Below are 22,346 nucleotides of genomic sequence, written 5' to 3'. Positions count from 1 at the left end.
CTTCTACATTTCACCCAGCTACCCAATAACTTACTTCAGAGTAGCAGCCATGTCAGTCTATATCCGCAAAAAGAACAGGAGGACTTGTGGCACCTTAGAGACGAACAAATTTATTTGAGCATAAGCTTTCGTGAGCTACAGCTCACTTCCTCGGACGCATGATGGATTCATCCGATGAAGTGAGCTGTAGCTCACAAAAACTTATGCTCAAATAAATTTGTTCGTCTCTAAGGTGCCACAAGTCCTTCTGTTCTTTTTGCCAATAACTTATGTTTGCCTAAAGAACACCTAGAAAGGCATCCAGCCTTGATCTGAAGACATCAAGAGACAGAGATCCACCACTTCCCTCACAAGTTTGTTCCAGTGGTTAATCACCCTCACCTTTAAAACTTGGGAATTTATTCCTAATTCAAATTTGTTTTGCTTCATTTTGCAGTCCTTGGCAGTGGCTCTTCCTCCATTACATTAAACAGCCCTCTAGGGCCCAGCATTTTCTCCCCGTAAAGGCATTTAAATTGTAATCAAGTCACCGCACCTCTGAATCTTCTTTTTGAGAAGCTGCACACATTGAGCTCTAAGTCCCTCACTGTGAGGTATTTTGTCTAGCCCTGTGATCATTTTGTGGCTCCTCTCCAGTGTTTCAACATGATTTGTAAAATGTGACTACAAGAACTGTACACAGTATTATCGTATCAGTCTCACCAATGTGGTACACTGGAGTAAAATCACTCTTGCCCTACTTATTACTCCTCTGATTATACATCCAAACATCACATTAGCCCTTTTCGCCGCAGGATCACACTCGGGGCTCATGTTCAGATGTCTGTCAACTGTGACCCCTAAATCCTTTTCAGAGCCACTGCTTTCTAGGATACAGTTGCCCGTTCTGCAGCCAAGACCAGCATTCTTAGGCGGACGACCTTGTGTTAGACCCGCAGTAGAGGTCTCCCTACGGGACGGGAAGCAAGTAGATAGCGGATGCTGTGTTGGTATAGAATACTCTAAATGCTCTTTACTGATTACAAAACAAACCTTTCTCACTCCACATTCACACCCCAAACATACTATGCCAGAGTCCAAAGGTCAGAATGGTCCCAATGGTCAGTTGAGGTTCCTTCCGTCAGGATAAGATCATAAGATGCAGGGAGCCAGCAAAAACCACATCTATATCCACATGGGGCTCTGGATCAATAAACAATTCTGATTTGTAAAAATCATAGGAAACCATTTATACGCATTCCATTGCATCATCCGTTCTTTGCCTTCGTTTACTAGTCCTTCTACCCACACAATTCCAAAGACACAATCCTGGGCAGGCCGCCATGATCCAATGTGCCATTTCCTCCAATTCTTATACAATTTTATATCAGTCCAGCTGGTGTTGTTTCCTTTTCTGATGATTTTCTGTATTTTTCTTGGAACATAAGATTATTTTTGCCCAAATAGTTCTAATAGTCCTTGACCTTAAGTTCTTGCTTCAGTTGCCAACTTTCAACGCACGTATTCATGTCAAGTACGCGTCATTCATATCAGGCCTCAATGACCTATAACACATTACATGGTATATGAATCACGATGTTTGTATGTGTATGTGTATATATATCCCAACACTTGTATGTGGCTGTATTGTTTGTTTGGTTCTCCTTGAATTGTTATTACCTGGCAATAAATAACTTTTATGGTTAAGCTGGTTGTTTCCCTCCCTCCGTCCCCGTCTCTTTTGTGTTTTTGGCTTCCCCATTTACTCTGCAGCAATGCTCCTCTTACCTAAGCTAGAGATCCCTGCAGTGCCCAACAATCCTGTGGGGTTTTCTCATCAAGCGGGTTACTAGCAGAACAATTGTAACGGGAAAGTGGGGATAGGGACGTGCTGAACCTGTGGCATAGGAGGGTGGCAACTTGGAAGTGCTGCTCGACTCAGACTGTTGTTCTTCGAGGTGTGTTGCATGTGTCTATTCTGCGATCCACCCTCCTGCCCTCTACATCGTAGTTTTCTGGAAAGAAGGAATGGAGGGGGCGAGGGGATGGCTGGGTGCCTTAACGACAGGTATCGCTGAGGGGAAAATTTTCAGCAACTGTGCTTGGGGTGCACACGCACCTAGAAGGAATGGACGTGTGCAACATGTCTCAAAGAACAACCTTTAGAGAAGGTTAGTAAACACTTTTTTAAAAATTAAAGCAGAGATTCTCACATGATCACCTGACTTCATGAGCAAGGCTTTAAGAAAAGCACCAAATATTGCAAGAAGGGATAAAATGGCTAGATATGCAAACAATGCACTCACCTCAAGACACGAACAACTTCTTCAGGGTTCCTAGCTTCCTATCTTCCAGCTCTGCACTGCAAAGTGCTAAACAAATCCAATATGTAGACTGGAAATTCTTTGGGGGCAAGGACCTTGTCTCCTTATTTGAGGAGTGTCCTATGGAGACCAGGAATTTCTCTCCTTTTTAGGTGAATAAGCACACTCTTTGGCCTCTGTAAAAATAACAGATGATAGTTTTCTTTTAATGAAAGCTGAGATTCTGCTGTAATCACATGACTCCTGGAACTGGGGCACTAAGTAGAGACTTGTAGTGTCTATCCCTTATTTAAATGCCTCCCAAAGTCATTAATGCATGCCAAGTTAGGGCTGCTCAGTGGTGCCTCATGTCCTTCCAGACTGAAAAGTGGCTAAACCTAAACCTTTGAAAACCAGGAAATACAAAGTGAATGCCATATGTGCCAAGCCCCTACCACTGGTGTTAAAACAAAACCAAAACTGATGTGTCCATGACTGAATACAGGGCTTCAGAGGGAAGACCAACCCAGAAACCCACGTGGATGGCAGACTACCTGGATTCCTAGGAGTTTCAGCAGTAATATTTTGGTTGCTGTTTTCAAACTCTTATTAAATGGAAGTGGGGAATGGTGTAATGATCAGTGCAGATAGCACCTCCACCAACAGCTGGTGCATCTTTATCTTAGGCTTAAGTTGTCTTGTTTTCATAGTGTGTGTTGTCCTGGTTGGGAAGGGCAGGGTTAAGGGTGGGGAGGCCACTAGTCCCGTATTAAACCAGATGGTCCTCTTTTTTGAGAAGCGTGTCCTCCTTTCAGTACTGGGACAAAACCAGACATGGTATTGGATGGGGGACAATGTTCTGTCCCCTCTGACTCTTAGAAATGGCACCCTTCATGCAGTATGACCTCGCACGTAGGTCATGCCAGTGAGGACAGCGCATTCTTAAAAACAGTGGTCTCCGTGTGGCGTGACTTCGCACTCACCATGAGTATGAGGGCACACCAGCAGGGGCAGGGTGGGTATGCTCTTAAAGACGATGTCCCCCGTGTGGCAGGATCTCACACTCACGTTGTCTCCACAGTTTCTGGAACTATCATAGGGTTTTCTTAGGGTTGCCACCTTTCTAACTGCTGCTAACTGGATCCTTGAAGCCCTGCCCCTGCCCTGCCTCTTCCACCAGTCTCCCCCTCTTCACTCAGGCCCCGCTCCTGGATTTGCTTCCCTTGCTTGCTGGATTGTCTCAACCTCCCCGCTCCTGCCACTGGGCTCCCTCTGTTCTGGGGCTGGGGTGGCAGCTGCTGCAGCCTGAAAAGGAGCCTGCCTGCAGGCAGGAGGTGATCCGGGCTGGCACGGGTTAACGACCTGGCGTCTGATCCCGACTCAGGGTCATTGGACTTTGTACTGACCAGACACTGCCACATCCCCATTTTGACCAGACTTGCCAGTCAAAAAGCTGGCACCTGGCAACCTTAAATGGCACCTGGACACAGAAGCGAAAAACCGGACTGCCCAAGTAAAACCCAGACAGGTGGCAACCCTAGTCCTCCGGAACATGTGAGCGGCCACCTTGGTTCAAGGGCAGAGGAAACCTGTCTTACCCGTGTGTATTGGAGTTGTTAGTTGCAGTGTCCTGGTAAATCCCGTGATTTCTCTGGTTGACCTATGGCAGCATGTCTGGTGAATGAGAAGAAACCACCACAGAGGTGGTCAAATAAACCCATGGACGGTGAGTTATATGGGCCCATGGTGCCCATGCTCCAGAAAATTCAGGGCCTGGGGGCCCGGCTCCACCAATGTTTGGGGTTGGGTCTCTCCCCCAGCCCCGCATGCCTCCCCCGCATGCCCCCCCCCGGAGCGTCCCTGCCTGTGCCCTGGGCAGCAGGCTGCTGCCTGCCACGCCGCGCCGTGCTCCCTCGCCAGCCGCTGCCGGCTACAAAAGGGACGGGCACCTGCGGCAGGATGAGGTGGCTGCACAGCTGCCGCCTGTGGAGGGAGGAGGCGCACACAGGATGGCAGCCCCCCCCAGCCTTGAGCCCCCTCCTGCACCCTGAACCCCAGCCCCACCCTGCAGCCCTCACCCCCGTACCCCAACCCTCTGCCCCACCCACACCCCAAACCCCTCAGCCCCATCCCGCAGCCCTCACCCCCGCACCCCAACCCTTTGCCACAGCCTTGAGCCCCCTCCTGCACCCTGAACCCCACATCCCCAGCCCCACCCTGCAGCCCTCACCCCCGCACCCCAACCCTCTGCCCCACCCCACAGCCCTCACCCCAACCCTCTGCCCCAACCACACCCCAAACCCCTCAACCCCACCCCACAGCCCTTACCCCCGCACCCCAACCCTCTGACCCACCCACACCCCAAACCCCTCACCCCAACCCTCTGCCCCACCCACACCCCAAACCCCTCAGCCCCAGCCCCACCCCAGAGCTCGCACCCCCAGCCAGAGCCGGCACCCCATGCACCCCAACCCTTTGCCCCAGCCCTGAGCCCCCTCCTGCACCCTGAACCCCACATCCCCAGCCCCACCCTGCAGCCCTCACCCCTGCACCCCAACCCTCTGACCCACCCACACCCCAACCACCTGCCGCACCCACACCCCGCACCCCAACCCTCTGCCCCACCCACACCGCAAACCCCTCAGCCCCACCCCGCAGCCCTCACCCCAACCCTCTGCCCCAACCACACCCCAAACCCCTCAACCCCACCCCGCAGCCCTCACCCCAACCCTTTGCCCTAGCCTTGAGCCCCCTCCTGCACCCTGAACCCCACATCCCCAGCCCCACCCTGCAGCCCTCACCCCGGCACCCCGACCCTCTGCCCCACCCACACCCCAAACCCCTCTGCCCCACCCCATTCATTTTGTTATGTGCATCAGCACGCAGGCGGAGTGCGGTGTGAGGGCAGGACTCGGACCGGCTCTGGGCACCCCCAAACCCGAGACAACCCTGCCCCCCCCCCCCCCCCGCCTCTCGTCCCCGGCGCTGGCGGGGACCCGGCCGGGGGGTCGGGGGAAGCGAATAGCGGCGGAACTTCCCCTCCTCGGCGGCGCTTGTTTCCTCCGGCAACTCAGCGAGCCCGGTCCGCCTCTGGCTGCGGGCGCGACTCCGGGGTCCCGGCTGGTGAGAGCCCCGGGAGCCGCGGTGAGCCGGGGATCGGGGCAGGGAGGGAGGGAGAGACGAGCTGCCCCGGCGGGAGAGCTCCGCCGCGGGCCGAGCCGTGGCCGGACAAGGGGGGCAGAGCCTGAACCCAGCCCAGCCGGCTCCCGGGGAGCACAGGGCGCGGGGGGGTCCCTGCAGCTGAGCCTTGCAGGCTCCTCCCCACGCAGCCGGTTCCCGGGGTGCAAAGAGGGGAGGTCTGAGCCCGCAACGCCCGGGAGGGGTCCCTGCCAGCCGGCCAGCAACTGTCCCGCAAAACAACGCGTGACAAAAAGCCTTGGTGGGGCGGACGCAAAAGGGCCGGTGCAGAGGGAGCCGTGTCCACACGCGGGGCAAGGTGTCCTGCTTCAACCACCCCTGCGTTTAAAGCGGTCCAGTGCCCCCAGCCCAGCATATGGATATAATTATTTTATTACAAAGGTGCTTGCACGGAAAAGGGAGTAAGCTACCCTGGTGTAAGGCAAAGCTCAGATTCAGTTCTCCTAAATTCAAGTTATGCTTTTTTTTAAAAGGCCTGTGTAGCAATGTACAGCAGTCGGCTGAGAAAAGGAGGGAAGACCTTGAGCCATGTGCATCCATCACACCGTTACTTCTTATTTCTGCCGCTGCCCAGGCAAACAGGACGACCGCCCTGATGACGGGCACGCTGCGATTGTCTCCACCACAGAGCCTTGGCCACCAGAGCCTGTGCGTGGAGACACCGCGTACGCCCACAGGAGGAGGTTTTCTGCCAGCATGGCTGCCCCACCTCCTCAAATGACGCTAGTTACACCAGTGTTTCTCAGATGGGGGGGGGCCACCAGGGTCTTTTCTTGGGGCCACAGCCTCCTGGGCAGTGATTGGGGGCACAAAGCAGTGACCCCTCCCCCAGGACCCCCAGCAGGGGTTGGATCCTGCCCCCTTCTGGAGCCAGAAATGCCAGAGGAGCAGGCAGCTGGTGTGAGTTCCCCACCTTCCTAGGGGCGGTGGGGCTCGAGCTTTCGACTTCAGCCCTGCAGTGACAGGTGACCGGCTCCACACATGGGGCTTTGGCATGGTCCGTCAACTGGTCCTGGGCTCATCGCTCCCACATCGTCCCTGGTTCCCACTGCCTCCTCTGGCCCTGGGCTTCGGTCATGTGGCAGCAGACTCCATCCCCCAGGCTCTAGCTGTGGGGCCCCAGGATCTGGCTGTGGGGCTTCTGGATCTGGCCCCAGCCACATGGCAGCAGGTGCCAGCCCCAGGATCCACCCCTCTCAGCCCCCGCCTGTCGCCCCTGGTCACCCGCTGTCTCTTCCATCCCTGGGCTCTGGCTGCGCGGCAGCGGGCTCTGTTCCTGGCGCCGGCCTCAGCCTCTGGTCATGGGGCTCCAAGATCTGTGTGTGGGGCTTTGGGCTCTGGCCCTGGGCTCACCCCCCTGATCCTCGCTGCGTCCTCCAGCCCCGGCCTTTGGCCAGGCAGCGGCGGGCTGTCTCCCGGGCTCCATCTGTGGGGCCTTGGGATCCAGCCATGGGGCTTTAGGCTCTGTCCCCAGGCTCACCACCCCCTGCCCATCACCCCTGGCCCCCACTGCCTCCTCCATCCCCAAGCTCTGGCCTCACGGCAGCAGGCTCCATCCCCAGGCCCTGGCCTCTGGCTGTGGGACCCCAGTATCCAGCCGTGGGGCTTTGGGCTCTGGCCCTGTGCTCATCGCCCTCCATGACCCCGGACCCTGCTGCTTCCTCTGGCCCCAGTCCCCAGCCACAGGGCTTTGGACACCGGCACCGTGCTCAACCCCACCCATTGCCATTGGCCCCTGCTGCTTCTCCTGGCCCCTCACCCACCCCCCATCCTCCCTGGCTGCCACCACCTCCCTACCCACCGTCCCATCCAGGTCTTTGTCCCACGGCTTGCTGGGGCTAGTAAATCTGCTGTGAAAAGTGAAATGTTTATGTTTTTTAATAGCGCTTTTCACTGCCTCCCAGTTAGCTAGCAAGTCTGCTTCTGTGAAAAGTGATTTTAACAAACATACAAATATCACTTTTCACAGGAGCAGACTTACTAGCTAGCAACTAAAAAAGTCTTTTAGACAACTAAAAAAGCAAAAGAAACAACAACAACAACAAAAGACAAGAAGAACATGCAAAGCACGTTAGTTTTGTTTCTATTCTGTTTAGGTCCAGTAAAGAATAGAGACAATTGTACAATATTTTTATTACCGAGTTTGCAAATAAAAAAACCCCATCATAAATAAATTACAGTGATGTGGACATGTGTATGTGCATATTTATTTGTTTTTCCTAACGTTAATTAAGTATGTTAGGAAAAATTGTCAGAGTGGCTGCCAGCAAGGGATGATTGTTACAGCAGATGTTTCCTGTTGGGGAATCAACAGGGAAGAATGATGGTGGGATAAGAAGGATCCACTGAGAGATACTATCTTAAAGAATTGTTAGTCCTCCCAGCTGTCCTCTAACCATGTCTTCACACATAAATCAGGTAAACTGAGAATATATAGAAATGACACTGCAACATATGTTTCTGGCAGAATATGCTTGGCAATGAGGTTTCCTTTGTCTGAAACCCTATCTAATCAAATTGATACAGAAACTTAGTTGGCAGAGTGAAGACTGCACATCCCTTCCAGATGCAGGACAGACACGTCAGCAAGAAAGGGTGGTAATGTAGCTATTTCTTTCCGTATAGTGCTGTACTAATCTCTGATGAATAATCTGAGATTAAATAATTCCAATCTTGAGTCATTAATTCAGACATGCAACAGCTTTAAGGTCAAAGGTTCCAATGAAAGAAAGCCTGTGAAGAAATAATTTCTTTGGTGCAATTGGTTGAAAACCAACTATAGTTGACAAGCCGTGGGTCCCTTGTTTAATAGGTGTTTTCTGAGTTACAGAAATATTTTACCCTACTAGAATCTCTGTTTTCCAGTTTCTAGAAACCACCAAGAAGAAAGTCCATCAACTCAGAGACTCAGCAACAGTAAGAAGAACCGCCAGAGTTCATGGCTGGACTCGGAAAGAAAGAAAGCTGTACGTGCTTATTTCCTTTTAGTCGCCATTCTGCCTAGTGATATTTACATCCAAACTTGTATTTCACACTGCTGTGTCTAGCAGAATGGAGTTGTGGTCCATGGGTAAACATGCTACATTACATGTATACCTGTTGTAATAACTGGGGCCAGATAGGCCTACCCCAACTGTGGAAAAATGGCTAAAAATTTATAAAATGTTCCAGGCACCTATAACAAATGCTAATGGGAAACAGTTTGAAAGGGAGACAGACAGATTGGGTTACACCCAACAAACATGCCTGCTGATCTAACTCAGAGTGTGTCAAGATCATGACTGGTAAACAAGAGGAATGTGGGATCAGAAATCAGTGGGGGAAGTTTTAAGCCACAGCCTCAGTTTTAAGTTTGTTTTAGCTACAAATGAAGTGAGTTGTAAATTCTTAGCTTTGTTAATCTCTGAAAGGTTTAACTGTGATTTTGAAAGCATCTAATCAAATGAGATTTGTAAATCTTATAAATCTAGGATTGTGTTTCGATCGTGTCTGGTAAACAACAGGGGTATGATCAGAAATCAGTGGACCAAAATTGGTTAAGGTTAACGTACATACTCAGTAACTGAAAACTCTGGCAAACTACCAATTGTTATCCAAGTGTGTTTGAGCTTGTTTTGTCTGAGCATGCAAAGCCATCTGCTAATGTTCTTGTTTAAAAAATCAGAGGTTTTTGTAACTTTGTTTGATAGTTATTACTGGTTTTAAAATCTTTGTACAAATGCTTTGTTTCTCGTTTTCTTTTGTAGTTTCTCTAACTGGTAATAACTTGGAACCTTCAACATAAAGGCATTTTTAAGCAAAATGCAAAAGTGATAAAGTGTTTTAAATTGTTAAAGGTTAAGTTGCTAAAGCAAAGTTCTGCTTAGATAACATTTTTTAACTGAATGGCAGCTTAATTCAGGGCTGTAAATTGAGTTTCAAACCACCGGAAAGGGCTATTGCAACCCTCAAGATTTTTGTGATTGGAAAAACAAAACAATGTGTTGGTGGTGGATTTTGTTATGTGAAACAGCACAGTTCTAGTGGTTCGAATTAGACTCTGGGATGGGCTAATTTGCCTCAGTGGCTGTGAAATGTTGGTGGGCAAGGTCTATCATAGACTAAAATGCCAGTGTATTTTACTACCTTTGGGGTAGCAAATGGCTCATGGATGCAAAACTGGTTCCAAAGAACATTAGTTGGTTGCTTCTTTTTAAAAGGAGAAAATATACAGGGGTAAAAATGACACGAGGGCTAAAATTTCTGCTAGTCAGCAAGTTTAACCACTTGTGCGTGACATTTTGGTGTAACAATGGGCTGGATGAATGCACTATAAGGTGGGTAGAAAGCTGGCTAGATTGTCGGGCTCAACGGGTAGTGATCAATGGCTCCATGTCTAGTTGGCAGCCGGTATCAAGTGGAGTACCCCAAGGGTCGGTCCTGGGGCCGGTTTTGTTCAATATCTTCATAAATGATCTGGAGGATGGTGTGGATTGCACTCTCAGCAAATTTGCGGATGATACTAAACTGGGAGGAGTGGTAGATACGCTGGAGGGGAGGGATAGGATACAGAAGGACCTAGACAAATTAGAGGATTGGGCCAAAAGAAATCTGATGAGGTTCAATAAGGATAAGTGCAGGGTCCTGCACTTAGGACGGAAGAACCCAATGCACAGCTACAGACTAGGGACCGAATGGCAAGGCAGCAGTTCTGCGGAAAAGGACCTAGGGGTGACAGTGGACGAGAAGCTGGATATGAGTCAGCAGTGTGCCCTTGTTGCCAAGAAGGCCAATGGCATTTTGGGATGTATAAGTAGGGGCATTGCCAGCAGATCGAGGGGCGTGATCGTTCCCCTCTATTCGACATTGGTGAGGCCTCATCTGGAGTACTGTGTCCAGTTTTGGGCCCCACACTACAAGAAGGATGTGGATAAATTGGAGAGAGTCCAGCGAAGGGCAACAAAAATGATTAGGGGACTGGAACACATGAGTTATGAGGAGAGGCTGAGGGAGCTGGGATTGTTTAGCCTGCAGAAGAGAAGAATGAGGGGGATTTGATAGCTGCTTTCAACTACCTGAAAGGGGGTTCCAAAGAGGATGGCTCTAGACTGTTCTCAATGGTAGCAGATGACAGAATGAGGAGTAATGGTCTCAAGTTGCAGTGGGGGAGGTTTAGATTGGATATTAGGAAAAACTTTTTCACTAAGAGGGTGGTGAAACACTGGAATGCGTTACCTAGGGAGGTGGTAGAATCTCCTTCCTTAGAGGTTTTTAAGGTCAGGCTTGACAAAGCCCTGGCTGGGATGATTTAACTGGGAATTGGTCCTGCTTCGAGCAGGGGGTTGGACTAGATGACCTTCTGGGGTCCCTTCCAACCCTGATATTCTATGATTCTATGATTTTCACCATTTCTGTAAATGTGCAGCTTTAAAAAGGCAAGAGGAGTAGAGGGATGGGGGGGATAGATTTTCAATCTTTCCCCAATCTGGACTTTGAGCAAAAAATGTGACAAGAGCTAGTCTGTTTCTAAAAATCTGAAGACAGAGACCAACATCAGTTTTAAGTTTGTTTTAGGTACAAATCAAATGAGTTGTAAGTTCTTATCTTTATTAACACTCGAAAGGTTGAAATGTGATTTTTTTTTTTGTAGCATCTAATCAAATAAGATTTGAAAATCCCAATTTTGGGATGAGGAATTTGCAAACCTTGCAATACAACCAAGTACCTTTTCCCCTGTTTCTACAACAGCAGAGTTGCGAGTCAGCATGCGAGACAGAACTGCATTTTCTATCTTTGCTGTTCTTTCCTCTCCCTTTTTCTGTGCATTTGTCTGGTTTTGTCTTCACAGAAACGAGATCAGACTCTAACAACAGAAGCAACAGCTCCAGCCCATTTCAACTAACTGCTTCTCTTCCCCCCCCAAAAAGGAATTTTGTTACCATCCATAACATTATCAAAAAGACTGCTTGTCAGGGTTTCCTCCTCCCCCCTCTTGAATACTCTCTACAGCTAAAGGAAAATGGAATAAGGCATATAGTTGAAATGAAAGCCTTATGGAGTACTTTACATTTCAAATCCCTTAAGGGTCTTGAAAAAGGAACAGTTAAATCTGGATCTGGTACAAGTTCAAACAAAAAGGTTGCCATTAAATAAAATTCTGTAAATTCATACTCATGAGAAAATTGTAAAACTTTTGAGTGATGCCCCTGAAATGTAGAAGGATTATGTTACAAGTGAAGCTCTTTGCGGGTAAAGACTGTCTTTTTGTTGTGTCTTTTTTCAGTGTCTGATACAATGGGGTCTTGTCCCATGATTAAAAGTCCTGAACTCTAAGCTAACACAAATAAATAATAATAATGTTCATTAAAAAGCGTTAAAAGAGCCATCTACCTGCAGTAGTGCAATTGTGATCTGATATTCCGAGGTGCCATGATCAGTCAAATAAAAGGCAGAACTGAGGTAACATCACCTAAGTTCAGAAAGGGTTCACTAGGAAGAAAAAAGCAGCACAAGAAGGAAGAAGGCTTGGTTTGGGCAGAAGACTACAAGGAAGAAATACAAAATGGAGGGATCTCTTCTAGTCATCAATGGGCAGAACCCAACTGATACTGGTGAAAATTGGAAGATGGAAATGTGGGGGGACACAGAGCTCCTTTCATGTGTGTGGCAGGCCCATCGGCTTTCAATAACTTTGTTTAGTAGAGAATCTGAGAGGCACTTGTCACTGCCCCTCAGATGAAACCTTTGTACCTCACACAGAGCTAACGTCTATGTTTCCCAGGTTTCAGTTTGTGTGATTGGAAGAGAAGGGATTTCTGAGATGATGGAGCCCCTGTCCAATTCAACGTCTCAGATCTTCCACCACCCAGGACCACAACTGAGCTGTGACCTCAGAGAGAAACTGCAGTATTCATGGCAACTAGGTAACAAGTTGTGTGTGCAAAAACAACTAGGAGTCCTTGTGGCACCTTAGAAACTAACAGATTTTTTTGGGCATAAACTTTTGTGGGCTAGAACCCACTTCATCAGATGCATGGAGTGCAAACTAAAGTAGCAGGTGTATATATATTGTGATACAAGAGGGCCAGGGAGCAGTGTGAGAGTGCTAGAGGGGAAATATATAAACTCAAGGCTAATTAAGGTGTGGTTCCCTGTAGACTAGGGAAGGTGGCTGCAGGTTAATTGGAGCACCTGCAGTCAATTAAGGCCCTGTTAGGAACCTAATAAAACCCCCTGCTTCAGGCAGACAGGGGAAGAGGAGAGGAGATTGGAGGTGTGCTGTGAGACTTGGAAAATCAGAGAACTGAAGTAAGGGGGACCCTGCCCAGTATGGGAGGTAGACTCCCTTCCCCAGCATCTAAGGACTGCAGGTACCCCACCCAAGGGGGAAGAGGGTAAGAACCCATAGGGGTTGAGAGGGGCTGGGGCTCAGAGTGAGGAGCAAACCCAGACCCCTCTCCTGCTTCCCTCCTTTACCACCTTCCTAGGCCACTAGTGGGGCCATCGATGCCCCAAGAACAGGGGCAAGGGGTGGCATCTTAGCTCCCCGCCAAGAAAAGCGCAGGACCCACCAGAGTAACACTGGCCATCTTGTCTCTATGTCTCTATCTACACACAGAGTACGTGAAAAGACGGGAGTTGCCTTACCAAGTGGAGGGGTCAGTGCTGAGACAATTCAATTAACAGTAGAATACCAAGGGAGGAAAAATCACTTTTGTAGTGGTAATGAGGGTGGCCCATTTCAAACAGTTGACAAGAAGGTGTGAGTAACAGTAGGGGGAAATTAGTTTTTGTAATGACCCATCCACTCCCAGTCTTTATTCAGGCCTAATTTGATGGTGTCCAGTTTGCAAATTAATTCCAGTTCAGCAGTTTCTCCTAGGAGTCTGTTTTTGAAATTTTGTTGTTGAAAAATTGCTACTTTTAAGTCTGTTATTGAGTGACCAGGGAGACGGAAGAGTTTTCCTAGTGGTTTTTGAATGTTATAATTCCTGATTTGTGTCCATTTATTCTTTTGTGAAATCATCAGAACAGCATTTGGTTGTCTCGTGGCATGTGGTGAGCGGGTAGGTCCCTGTTCCTAGTAGAGTCGTAAGATCCAGGAGCATGTGTGTCTGTGTGGGTCCCTCTAATGGTATCTTTATTATCCTTTAGATCTTCCTGTGCCTTATTTGTTTGTTCCTTATGATAAGGGGAATGAAGGAGACCAGGATATGGTGGCCTTGCTCCGTAGGTTTGGCTTTATGGTGAGTTGTGAAATGGTGCTTGCTTGCAGTGGCCTGAGCTGGGGCTGAGTTCTGGCGGGATGGGGAGCTTTGAGGGCAGGCTGAGTCAGGCATCTCTTGCTGTTTGGAGGAGGTTGGGATCATGGGAAATGGGGTTCCTTCTCCCCCAGTGCTGCATTGACAGTGATGGCTTTGCCTTTTTCTGCTCCGCTTGTGTCTGAGTGGTGGGATTGTGGCCAGAGCAGGCAGGTGCTGAGTGGAGGACACATATCATTTCAGATGCCAGTGACGTTTGAGGAGGTGGCCGTGTACTTCTCTGAAGATGAATGGGCTCTTTTGGATGAAAAGCAGAGGGAACTCTACAGAGATGTCATGCAGGAGAATTACGAGACTCTCCTCTCATTGGGTGAGCAGTTGCTATCGTCCCCGTAGTGTAGACATGGCCTAAATCTCCTATAAGGAACACAACCCATTTCCCACCAGACAATCTGCTCGCCAAAGGGGGTTTCATGAATAATTGACAACCTATATGGATTGGTTTCAGAGTAGCAGCCGTGTCAGTCTGTATTCGCAAAAAGAAAAGGAGGACTTGTGGCACCTTAGAGACTAACCAATTTATTTGAGCATAAGCTTATGCTCAAATAAGTTGGTTAGTCTCTAAGGTGCTACAAGTAAACCTATATGGATTATGTCTTTCCCCTTCATTCCAAGATTTTCTTTGCTGTTCTTTGTAGTTAAGTGATCGACAAATACTTGCCATGTTGTGATGCATGTACCTCTTTCCATTGAGCAGGATTTCCTATTGCTAAACCAGATGTGCTGTCCCAGATGGAGCGAGGGGAAGAGCCGTGGTTCCCAGATCTTCAGGGCTCTGAGGAAAGGGAAATCCCAAGAGGCACTAGCACTGGTGAGGAATGAGTCACACCAACTGAGAAACCATCTGGGACTGAGGGAAAAGCTGGAATTCCAGCAAACCCACTGAGTCCTCATCTGACTCACTATTGTGCCCTGTCCTCCTGGCAGGTGTCAGTCGTGGCTCCCACTCGTTCTGCCTGACCCCTGGCAGAAGCCTTTTCCTCAGGGCTCAGGTGGGTCTTTGAGGCAGAACTGACCCCTTTTCCCTTCTGTGGAAAGATTTGGGGAATTTACTTCCTACCTGTCAGGTTCTCTTATCGATGACCAATCCCTTTTCTGCCCCCTCTGTCCCCAGCACATGGAATGAATCCCATCTGGATTCTCTCTCCCAACAGGTACCGGGATAGCAAGTGAAAACAAGGAGGAGAGTCCCCAGCAGGAAGGGGCTGTGAGAATGAAGATTCACAGGATGTTTTCAGGGAGACTACAGTGCCCTGACGGGGCAGATGCCAGTGAGAGCCATGGCAGGGCAGGACGGCAGAGGGGAGACCCGCCAGGCAGGAGTAAATCCACTCACAGCAAAAGAGGTTTGAGGAAATCCAAGGACACCAGTGCCCACCCGGTAATCCTTATGGGGGAGACACCAAATACTGTCAATGAACAGAGGGCAGGTTTCAGTAACAGTTCGCTCCTTATTCAGCACTGTCAGCAAACTGATGCAGAAAAAAGTGTCTACAAGTGTTATGGGTGTGGCAAAGGCTTCTCTCGACAAGAAAACCTTCAGATACATCTGAGAATTCACCCAGAGGAGCGACCTTATAAATGTAATGAATGCGGGAAAAGCTTCAGACATAAGACAAGCCTTGTTCTTCATTGTTACACAGTCCACAAGTCAGAGAGACCCCATAAGTGTCCAGACTGTGGCCAGCTCTTTATTCTAAAAGACAGACTTATTCAGCATCAGAGAATCCATTCAGGAGAGGTGTCTAGAGGGTTTAATGATGGGATGGTGAGTGAGAACAGAGACAAGAATCCCCAGAAGGAAGGGCTGGTAAGAGCAGAGCAGGACAGGATGTTGTTGGGGAGACCTCAGAGTCTTGAGTGGGGAGAAGCCTGTGGAAGTGCGGGAGCTGCACGAAGGCAGCATGGGACCCCGGAAGGGGGGAGAGGCAGCGTATCTATTCAACATAAACAAATTTCCAAGAAACTGAACTGCCCCATTGGCCACCAGAGCACCAATCAGGGAGCACAACCGAGTACAAGTAGTGATCAGAAAAGCTTCAGTAGAAGCTCAGCAGTGCATCAGAAAGTCCGTCCCAAAGAGAGACGTTACAGCTGTACTGAGTGTGGGAAAAGCTATTACCACAACTCGCACCTCCGATGGCATCAGAAAAAACACACAGGAGAGAGATCCCATGTATGCGCCGACTGTGGAAAGAGCTTTAACTGCAGATCGTCACTCAGCAGACATGAAAGGATCCACAAAGAGGAGAAAAACTACAGTTGCACTGACTGTGGGAAAAAATTCAGAGAGTACTTGCACCTTGCTTCCCATCAGACAATCCACACAGGAGAGAGAGCCTATCAGTGTCCTGACTGTCACAAAAGCTTCAGACTGAAAGGGGTCCTTTGTACTCACCGTAAAACCCACACAGGAGCTAAATCTTTTAAATGTACTGAATGTGGGCAAGGCTTTGGGCGGAAAGAAACCCTACATAAACACATGAGGATCCACACTGGGGAGCGGCCCTATAAATGCACCCAGTGTGAGAAAAGCTTTCGTCAGAAGTTTTCCCTTTCCCAGCATGAGTTAATGCACTGCGGAGGGAGGCCTCACAAATGTACTGAATGTGGGAAAGGCTTCAATCACAAATCAAACCTTGTTCAACACTTGGCAAAACTGCACTTGAAAAAGAAACCCCACACCGCAAATGTAGCTTCAGATTAAATAGATCTACAATCGCAATGGTAGAAAACAGTGGAGTGGTTTGTTTGTTTTTTTTTTTTAATTCTGGTGAGACACTTCTAAAATACAAGGCTTAAGGAGGATGGGTGGATAGTATTGGCTTATTTTTGATGATGGGAGGAGGACAAAGCTGATGAAGAGAGGAACTGATCTTTTGATGGGGTGGGGGGATGGTTAGTGAGAATTTCAAGGCAGTTAAGTTGAATTTTGGAAGTTGCGCAGCGGTATGCCATCTCTGGATGCAACGCATGGATTGCATTCCCATGTGAGCCCTGAATATGACTTCCTGACTGGCTGTGCCAGTGGGACGATTCCATCCGGCCCCTGAACACACAGGGAGGATGCCATTGTGTAGAACAAAATGGCGTCCTCCGCACATTGTGAAGACACGGGTATTTTAACATGGTACTCTATAAATGGATTAAAACCTGGTGAACTGAGATGTCACAAAATGTAACTGTAAACAGGGAATCCTCATTGAGCAGGTGTGTTTCTAATGGGGTCCTGCAGAGATCAGTTCTTGATTCTCTGCTTTGTAACATTTTTATCAATTACCTGGAAAAAAACCCATAAAATGATCACTGATAAAATTTGCAGATGACACTCTAAACCAGAGGATGATAAATAATGAAGAGGACAGGTCTCTGATTTAACAGTGAACTGGATCACTTTGCACACTGGGCACAAGAAAACAGTATGCATTTTAATGTGGCTAAATGTAAATGTATACATCTAGGACAAAATATGTAGGCCATACTTATAGGATGGGGGATTCCATCCTGGGAAGGTGGGACTCTGAAAAAGATTTCGGGTTTGTGGTGGATAATCAGCTGAATATGAACTCCCAGTATGATGTTGTCTCCAAAAGAACTCACGCAATCCTGAGATGCATAAACAGGGGAATATCAAGTAGGAACAGAGAGGTTATTTTACCTCTGTATTTGGCACTGAGGCAACTGTGTTTTTTAAACTTATCTACTCCGGAAGTTTTACTGGTATAATTTTGCCAGTATAGTTATAATGGCATAACTTCCTGTGAATAAGTGTGTCAACATGGGGCGTTACAGAGGTATAATGATACTGGTATATTTTATGCCACTTAAATTCCACATGTAGACAAGCTCTTAGCGAGAGCAGTTTTCAAGGTAACAGGTGAACAGGAGTAAGTCAGCCTTGCACCACCCCTACAGCAGCTTTCTACCATGCGCTAATGGGCTATAGCACTATTGGCTAAAGATTCAGCTCACTGTCAAAAGCATATGATTAATAATGGGATGCTGAGTGCATCTTCACCTGGATCTTCCATCCCCAGCATCAGTCTATTCCATGGCTCTTGTAAGGGGTTAGGCACATCGTGATTTTTCCTGTGTGGCAGGTACCCTTAACTGTGCCAGTGTAACTAGTAATGCAAGTCCTTCTTCCTCCCCGAGCTGTGCATTCTAGAGTCCACTGACAGTGTCTGAAAAAATACCCATAATCCTTGGTGCAGGGACCTGCTGCTCATCCTGCATAGAATTGCTGCCCAAAATGTTTCACAATTTACTCCTAAAAACACAGTTGGGCAGAGTGCTGGGTATGAACTGGAAAACAGAAAATGCCCCGTATAACTTACAGCTGGTTAAGCCTGAGTGTGATTTGTTAGCTTATGAACTAAAGGCCCCTAAGGCTTTGCAGCTATACAAAATATATAAAGGATATGTGTGACAGACTGCAATGCTTGCTGGTGAAATAAGGAATGGAGAGGTACTGAGACTGATCTGTTTGCAGATGTTTTAACCATTAATTGCAAGTACTAGATGTTTTGCTGAGTAAGGGACATGGAGTGGTACTAACAGAAATAGGAAGTAACTAGGCTGTAAACAACTGGGGCATATGTGTCGGGAATAAGCAAATTGGAATAGACACAGGTATTGACACTTAAAGATAGATCAGGAAAGATTTTACGGCTTGCCTGGGGGCAAGATTCCCGTGATACTTTGCAATTAAGATAAAGCACACCTCTACCCCGATATAACACGAATTTGGATATAATGCAGTAAAGCAGCGCTCCGGAGGGGCAGGGCTGCGTGCTCCAGTGGATCAAAGCAAGTTTGATATAACGCAGTTTCGCCTATAACGCGGTAAGATTTTTTGGTTCCCGAGGACAGCATTATATCGGGTAGAGGTGTATCTAGCAAGGAATGGAATTTTACAATGCAGTAACCCATGATATATTTTATGTTATACAATATATTTTTGCAATGTAGTAACTGCAACATATTTGCAAGGTATGTAATGCATAAAAAAGGCCATAAACAATGACTAACCAGTAGGTTTTGAAACAGTTGGAAAATTACCAGGAAAAGGGAACTGAGGAAAGAGCCTAAGGGCATGTATACACTTACCAGGGATCAATGCTGCTGCCGCAGTCAATGTACCGGGCATTGATTTAGCGGGTCTAGTGAAGACCCACTAAATCGACCGCAGATCACTCTCCTGTCAATTTCAGTACTCCACCACAATGAGTAGTGTAAGGTAAGTTGACGGGAGAACATCTCCCGTCGATGCAGTGCGGTGTAGAGACTACAGTAAGTTGATCTGAGCTATGTCGACTCCAGCTACGTTATTCACTGGAGTTGAGTGAAGTGGAGTCGGGGGTATCGACTTACCCCCGTAGTGTAGACAAGTCCTAAGATATGGAGAAGTATATACCAAAAGGAGGAAATTGATAAGGGTTGAAATGTTGAACTAATGAGAGTTACCAGAGTATAATTACCACAAGAAATCATAAGGAAGTAAGACCACTGGCAGACAGGATCCAGACTGTCTGAAGCTATGGAGAAAGCCTTCCACAGTTGTAGGTAATTGCATGCCTCTCTGTATGTGTTGTCTTGACTGTTTAATAAATTAAATCAAAGCTGACTTGTTAACTAAATCTAAATTTAAGAGAAGGCTATTAATTAAACATATAATCACACTTAAAATCCTTATCCATTATTAGCTATTCATTTATTAATTATTGACAAATTATTGGTTATCAACACAAGAAATATGTAAACTACAGTCACTGGAAGACCTGTTCTCTATCCTGGTAATGTCTGACCTTTCTGTATTATGCTGTTTTATTGCTAATCAATAAAGTGATTGAGTGAGTTATCTGAGATCTCATTAACTGATGACAAACTTAATGAGCAACCACCTCAAACGACTTACAGGATCACATTTCTAGCTGTAATGGGAATGGGGCCTCATAGTGACTGGATTTCATTAAGACAGAGGACAGTATCCCAGATGTGTGAGGCATTAAGGGGAAGGGATTACAGATCAAGGAAGAGATGCCTTTTTTTTTCATTTCTCAATAGGCTTCATTTAATAAAAGTAGCACTACTTTACACTATTAACTCTGGGTGCTATTAATTAAACATGAATGCCCCAGTGAAAGTGGGTGGGCCTGTTACGAAACAGTGAGTTTGTGTATTTCTTTGGTTGGGCTGGGGACATTTGTGACACTAGCTCACAACAAAAGCACCCCTTTTGGCTCCTTACTAGGGAACACATTGCTTTTCTCTGGAAGGTTGTGGGGATAAATCCCTTGTTCCTGAAGAAATTCTAAGGGGATCCGTTTTTGCTCAGCTGCCTGCTCGTTCCCTCTCACTGGTAAGAGACTGAGATCTGAGCCCCTCTTTTACCTCTCTGCAAATTCAACTTTATTTTTTCATCAACTGCCATGATGTTGTTCAGTCCCAATAGCCACATCGGGGCAGACCAGTCGTTCATCTCGACCTGTGTCTGACAGCGGCCAGCACTACATGGTTGGAATGTGCAGGAAACCCCATTGTGGACATGGCAAAATCTGTCCCTAGCAACAGTTCCTGTCAACCAGTTGTTGGCTTGTGCCCTGAAAAAGATTCGTCATATATACATTATATATTAGTTCAGCTAGTGTAACTCTAGAGGTTCTCATTATCTATATTTCTATCCGACCCTTTTTCAAAATTCCATGATTTCCAAATCTCAATGCTATCTAGTGGAAATGAGTTCCATAGGGTTATATAAACTTCCCTTAGTAGTTTGTTCCAGTGGTTAATCACTCACCTTTAAAAATTTGGTACTTATTGATAATTCAAATTTAGCTTGCTTCAGCTTGCAGTCATTGGTGGTGGCCCTGCCTTTTTCCATTAGATTAAACAGCCCTTTAGGAGCTGGGATTTTATCTCTATAAAAGCATTTAAATTGTAATCAAATCACTCTCAATCTTCTTTTTGAAAAGCTAAACCAATTGAACTCTCTAAGTCCCTCACTGTAAGGCATTTTGTCTAGTCTTGTTATAATTTTTGTGCCTCCTCTCTGTATGTTCTGTGACAGCCTCTCTGCCAGTGTGGAGGCTGTGCTGAAGGCCAAGCTTTCCACTGTAAGGCATGCAAAGCACAAGGCAAACTCTGTCAGTGCATACCCAGTGTCTAGTACAAAGTTACTATTTAAAAATCACTCCCCTTATTACACTGAAGTGCAATCCTGAACGTAATCTGTATCCCTAGCTATTCAGTGAACCGGTTTGCTGTTCCTGCCAAGGTATGACCTAGCGGCACGGGCAATGGGCCCTGTGCTGCAACTTGTGGGAAACATGGGCAGTGCTTGGTTACCAGGGACCAGCATTAACTCTCCCAAATACCGGTCTTTGTCCGAGGCAGCTCAGGGGGAGGGGCGTGGGGCAGCCATGAGAACACAGGACCCCCGCTTCCCTTATTGCTGATGGTATCAGGCACCCTGGACTTGCAGATTCTGAGGTCAATGCCCATCCCTGCCACCCAAACCACCAGTATGTTAGCAAAACTGGTTGAGGGACCTGGAAACCACAATGGGCGTGGGATCACATGCTCTATTGTTTGCAGTGTGAGCACCTGTAATGAAAACTTCCACCGTCTCCCGTAGGTGACCCGATGTGATATCAGTCTTGTGAGGGTAACAGAGGTGTCAAGGGAGCAGATGCTGCAAGATTTTGGATACAGACCTGGTCCTCGTGCTGCAATGATATGTACCGCAATGATGCCAGCAGAATTAATACTGTAGTGGCGTGGGAAAGTGTCCTTAACAGGCAAGTTGCCACTCCCAACAGATAAACTGCTATTCTCCACATTATACTGAGCTACTTTAAGCAAATCACTTCTACCTGGGTCAGGCTCACTTTTACAAACTTCAGTTGCCAGCAATCCATCACTCATAAAAAAATCTACCCTTTTCTTCCTTAATTAGGGCTTTAACCTGATCATCAACTTTAAGCTGCTCTAGAGAAACATTTCCCCCATAAATGAGCTCTCTTTGTGCTTTATCTAATTTCAGATTCACTTCTGAGATACTAGACAGACCTTCAGAGACTTCATTCACATATAAATTGCTTTTTTGCACAAACAGCTATTTTTCACCTTCCCCAGGTTAGAGACAACCTCTCTCTGGTCATAGCAAAATTGGTTAAACACAGGAAATTGCTCAGAGTCATACAACATACTATCATTGTTATAAACTGGACTTTCTAGATGATACATTTCAGAGTAACAGCCGTGTTAGTCTGTATTCGCAAAAAGAAAAGGAGTACTTGTGGCACCTTAGAGACTAACCAATTTATTAGAGCATGAGCTTTCGTGAGCTACAGCTCACTTCATCGGATGTAAAGAGTTCATCTTGTGTAAAGAGTGATCATCGGGTTGGGCCATTTCCGGCGCGGGTCCAGGTTTTCTCGCCCTCCGCCCCCCCACGCAGATTCACTCTCCTGCTGGTGATGGCCCATCCAAGGTGACAACTCTTTACACAAGATGAACTCTTTACATCCGATGAAGTGAGCTGTAGCTCACAAAAGCTCATGCT

The 22,346-nt window shown here is 47.3% G+C and overlaps 1 protein-coding gene and 1 long non-coding RNA gene across 3 annotated transcripts; one reads left to right on the top strand and one right to left on the bottom strand.

Annotated features, from left to right (window-relative positions):
* Nucleotides 1–210: 210 nt before the first annotated feature.
* Nucleotides 211–4,020, bottom strand: LOC311522017. Its single transcript, XR_014712024.1, has 3 exons — nucleotides 3,881–4,020; nucleotides 2,286–2,479; nucleotides 211–1,544 (listed from the first exon to the last, which is right to left on the bottom strand). It is a non-coding gene; the product is annotated as an uncharacterized lncRNA (long non-coding RNA).
* LOC311522016 (uncharacterized protein) lies at nucleotides 3,898–19,640 on the top strand. Of its 2 annotated transcripts, XM_084630834.1 has the most exons (8): nucleotides 5,288–5,426; nucleotides 5,954–8,078; nucleotides 8,346–8,446; nucleotides 12,241–12,382; nucleotides 13,614–13,705; nucleotides 13,964–14,090; nucleotides 14,478–14,591; nucleotides 14,935–19,640. In XM_084630834.1, exons 4-8 carry the CDS (start codon nucleotides 12,280–12,282, stop codon nucleotides 16,485–16,487), a joined length of 1,989 nt encoding a protein of 662 aa, XP_084486960.1. In that variant the 5' UTR covers nucleotides 5,288–5,426; nucleotides 5,954–8,078; nucleotides 8,346–8,446; nucleotides 12,241–12,279; the 3' UTR covers nucleotides 16,488–19,640. The 2 variants fall into 2 exon arrangements, with proteins under 2 accessions (XP_084486959.1, XP_084486960.1); XM_084630833.1 differs by lacking the exons at nucleotides 5,288–5,426; nucleotides 5,954–8,078 and adding an exon at nucleotides 3,898–4,008.
* The last annotated feature ends 2,706 nt before the right edge of the window (nucleotides 19,641–22,346 follow it).

This window comes from Lepidochelys olivacea (genome assembly GCF_965140295.1).
Source record: "Lepidochelys olivacea isolate rLepOli2 genome assembly, chromosome: 6".
Taxonomy (NCBI): Eukaryota; Metazoa; Chordata; order Testudines; family Cheloniidae; genus Lepidochelys; species Lepidochelys olivacea.
This window is presented reverse-complemented; position numbering and strand designations above follow the sequence as displayed.

Excerpts from the sequence above, each read along its gene's own strand:
- LOC311522016 (XM_084630833.1), top strand. The coding sequence starts at position 3,945 with ATGGCAGCATGTCTGGTGAATGAGAAGAAACCACCACAGAGGTGGTCA. Across the intron at positions 14,091-14,477 it reads CGAGACTCTCCTCTCATTGG|GATTTCCTATTGCTAAACCA; the intron begins GTGAGCAGTTGC and ends TCCATTGAGCAG. Across the intron at positions 14,592-14,934 it reads CCCAAGAGGCACTAGCACTG|GTACCGGGATAGCAAGTGAA; the intron begins GTGAGGAATGAG and ends CTCTCCCAACAG.